The 3,286-nt window shown below is 50.8% G+C and overlaps 1 protein-coding gene across 1 annotated transcript; it reads right to left on the reverse strand.

Annotated features, from left to right (window-relative positions):
• Positions 1-275: 275 nt before the first annotated feature.
• Positions 276-3,280, reverse strand: LOC116548013 (spermatogenesis-associated protein 31A7-like). Its single transcript, XM_032273713.1, has 3 exons — positions 2,672-3,280; positions 1,486-2,626; positions 276-1,404 (listed from the first exon to the last, which is right to left on the reverse strand). Exons 1-3 carry the CDS (start codon positions 3,070-3,072, stop codon positions 421-423), a joined length of 2,526 nt encoding a protein of 841 aa, XP_032129604.1. The 5' UTR covers positions 3,073-3,280; the 3' UTR covers positions 276-420.
• Positions 3,281-3,286: the final 6 nt, after the last annotated feature.

A 3,286-nucleotide genomic window follows, 5' to 3' on the forward strand; every position in this document is an offset into this window, starting at 1 on the left:
TAAAGTTTGAGGTAGAGAGTAAGTAGTAGAAAGATGGGTTGAACCATGTCTCTGAGTGGGATCTTCGTAGGTTTTCTCATCTTGTTTTTAGAATTTTTTGTTGTTTGTGTAAAGACAGTATTTTGGAAACATAAGTTTCAGTGAAGGAACTCAGGATGAAGGTGGGCTTACAACACCACTCTCAGAATCCCTCCACATCCTGTCACTTCTAGAAAACAAGCCCACACCAAGCACGACACAAATAAAAGCCATTACCCGTTTATGGGGGGAAAAAGCGATATTTATTTATTGTGGAACATTAAATGTTCTGGGTGTAAGAACATGAGAGAAAATATTTTTTCTTTACATAGAGTGATTTCTTTTCTTGGTGACTTGTTTTTCTCTAGGAAATGCTGAAAAAATAATTTGTGATTGACCAGATTAGATACCTTCCCAAAGAAGACAGTGCTTTGGACAGTGGGGATGGTGGCTGAAGGCACCGGGTGTCTTCAGTCCGCCCTGAGGGGCACTGACTGGGGAGACAGCCTTCTTGGGGAGCAAGGGATGGAGATGTCGCCGACCCCATTGCTCATTGTTGCACCGGACGCTTTTCAAGGGCTGTTGATCTCTGATGTGCCTCTCTCTGTTGGGGTAACTCTGGCTCTTGAGAGTGGCTTGTTGACTGCTGGCTGCATAGCCCAGCGTTCTGCTGTGTTCCGGGTGGAAGAGGTGCCTGTGGCTGCAGGGCAACCCACAGACTGGGGCTTGGAACTCCTGTTTGTGCTGATTGACCATCAAGGCATGATGCTCACGGCAAAGTGTCATTTTTTCCTCCAGCATCTGTCCGACTGCTGTCCTGAGCCCCTCAGCTTCAGCACAGCTGCTGTACGCCTGTGATTTGTTTTTCACTGTTTTCTGGCTCTTGGCAGTGACTGGTGCTGGCTTGCTTTTTTTCACTGAAAAGACCCGCTGAAAAAATTGTTTGATGTCTTTTCCGAAGTTGCTTATCGAAGGAGGCTGTTTCTTGGACGGCAACAGCTGGAGGTCTTCATCCTGTCGGGTTTCTTCTGTTTTCGTGGCTGGGGTACGCTGGGGAGTCCTCAGTTCTTCAAGCCTCTCTTCACGTTTTTCTAAGTTGGGCTTCATTGGGTTCTCACTCTTGTGAGTAGGGGTAAACATCTGGTTCTGGCTCTTGCATGAGCCTTGACATTTCGGGTTCTTGGGCTCCTTGTGCCCCAGGTTGCTCCTTCTGGCTGCCATAAGGTCACGTAGCTCCTGGGAAGCCCGCATGTTCCTGGTAGGCATGCTCTGGAGACGGCCGTGGGGCACTTGAAAAGCTAAACTCTCTGTAGCAAGGGGAATGTCAGTAAAACCATCTGGAAGGAGCACAACGGCGCCACAAACTTGAGACTGGGTCTCTGATTTGGTGGCCATTCTGGGCTCAAATTCACTAATAACCTCTCCCATAAGATAGAGCTCTTCTGGATCATGGGAGACAGACATTCCAGGGAGCTGAGAGCCTTTACTGGTCCCTGGAGCCTCTAAACCACTCACATCCTTACGTGTGGCTTGGAGGTTTGCCGGCAGAAATGTTCCCAAGGGAACGCTGGGTTGTGGCGCTGCCTCCATGGTCTCTCCTGTCCTTGAAGATTGGGCTCCTAAGCTCCCGCTCTGCTGGGCGCTGCCTGTGAGGCTGCATGTGAGGGGCTTAGCAGGCCACCTGCCCTCCTGTCCAGCTGGAGGAGGCTTCAAGGGCCCATGGGGGTTCCAAGATGGGATCCCTTGTGGGGCCGTCTGGAACTGTGTAAATGTAGGTGAAGACACCAGAAGACTGTCTGGCGTCTGAACGGATGCTTTGGTCAGCACCTGCTTTCTCAGATCTGCGGGTGGTGACTCTCTTAGGAATACGGCTTTCTCAACTTTTGAGCTAGACTTAGATTCATAGGTGGCTGAGGAGCAACCAGCAAGCTGTGTCAGGGATAAGGATGAAACTTTTTCCAGCTTAAAGAGCTTAATGGGCCTGAGGACCCTGAGGGGTAGGCTCCACTTGTGTTTGGCCCAAAACCTCACAATATGGTGTCCCAGTGCCTGCTGAGTGCACGGATGGAGGAAGGAAAGCTCCTGGGATGTGTTCACACTGGCTCTCCCACTTTTCAGGGGTGCTAGATTGCTGGTATTCATGTGGGTGTTGGACATAGAAAAACCCTGGTTGACAGCAAGCCAGGATTGACGCACACAAATGGGGATCAAGCCCTCATTGATCTGCCCCAACTTCATGCCCACGTGGGCTTTCAGGGTGTTTTCTATACGATTTTTCTCTGTGCGTCTTAATAAATCGCTTTCCGAGTCTCTCCTCAAGGGCATCTTCAAGCCTCTTTCCAACCCCTCAGAGGCTGCCCCCAGAACGTTCCCTGGGAAGCTTTCCATGCACCTGGCTAGATTTTGCGGGGTCTGCCCCAGAATTTGCCCCAGAGGTGTGCACGGATTCCTCTCTAGCTGGAATGTCACCTTCTGTATGTCCTTGCTGCTTTCGCCCGTGGACATGGAGGACTGCAAGGATCTGAGTTTGCCCCCGGCCTGACTTGTCCCTGGCAATTTCTCCTGAGGCTGCATCAGATCCGGAGACTCTTGGGTCATTCCCAGGTTGCTCCGGTGTTGAATGAGCCACTTTTGAATGTGTTGCTCCAGTTGCCTCCGGAGTTCAGGACTGACTGGAAAGTTCTCAGGAACGATTGCTGTCAAGCTGTCCTGGGGAAGGTTAGGAGTGGAGGCGCTAAAGACGTCCTGAGGTTTTTGGGCCCTAGAGGGTAAAGCCAACCCACCTTCTAGTTGTTTAGAAGACCATTCAGGGCACTGCATTTCAGGTAAGGTGAGAGCTTGCGCCTTATTCTGCGACGCAGGGCAAGCTACTCCAGAGTTATTAATCGAGGATGCAAAAGCAGGAGATTGGACTGGGAAAGAGGATTGAAGACGGGCCTGAGCCTGCGCCTGAGCCATAGGTGACAGCTGGAATTGGGGTGTGGGTGAAATAAAGGGTTGGGACTCAGGCCTCAGATGGGACAGGTGCTGGCCCTGGAAAAGCAGTGGAGACATTGTAGTCTCTGTTTGAACTGGGCGGACATTGGGAATGCCATTGAACAAGAAAGGAGGAGACTGTAAAGTACAAGATCTCTCAGACACCCAGGCATTAGCCACCAGAGATTCGCTGTGCAGAGAGGGGAGGCCCCAGAAAAGCTGGCTGTAATTCTTCTGAAAATGTTCCTTCAGGATTCTAGGATCTGAGAGCTTCTGAGGACTGGACGACTGT

The sequence above is a fragment of the Sapajus apella genome, unplaced genomic scaffold, assembly GCF_009761245.1.
Source record: "Sapajus apella isolate SASKATOON/1434 unplaced genomic scaffold, GSC_monkey_1.0 scaffold6259, whole genome shotgun sequence".
Classification (NCBI taxonomy): domain Eukaryota; kingdom Metazoa; phylum Chordata; class Mammalia; order Primates; family Cebidae; genus Sapajus; species Sapajus apella.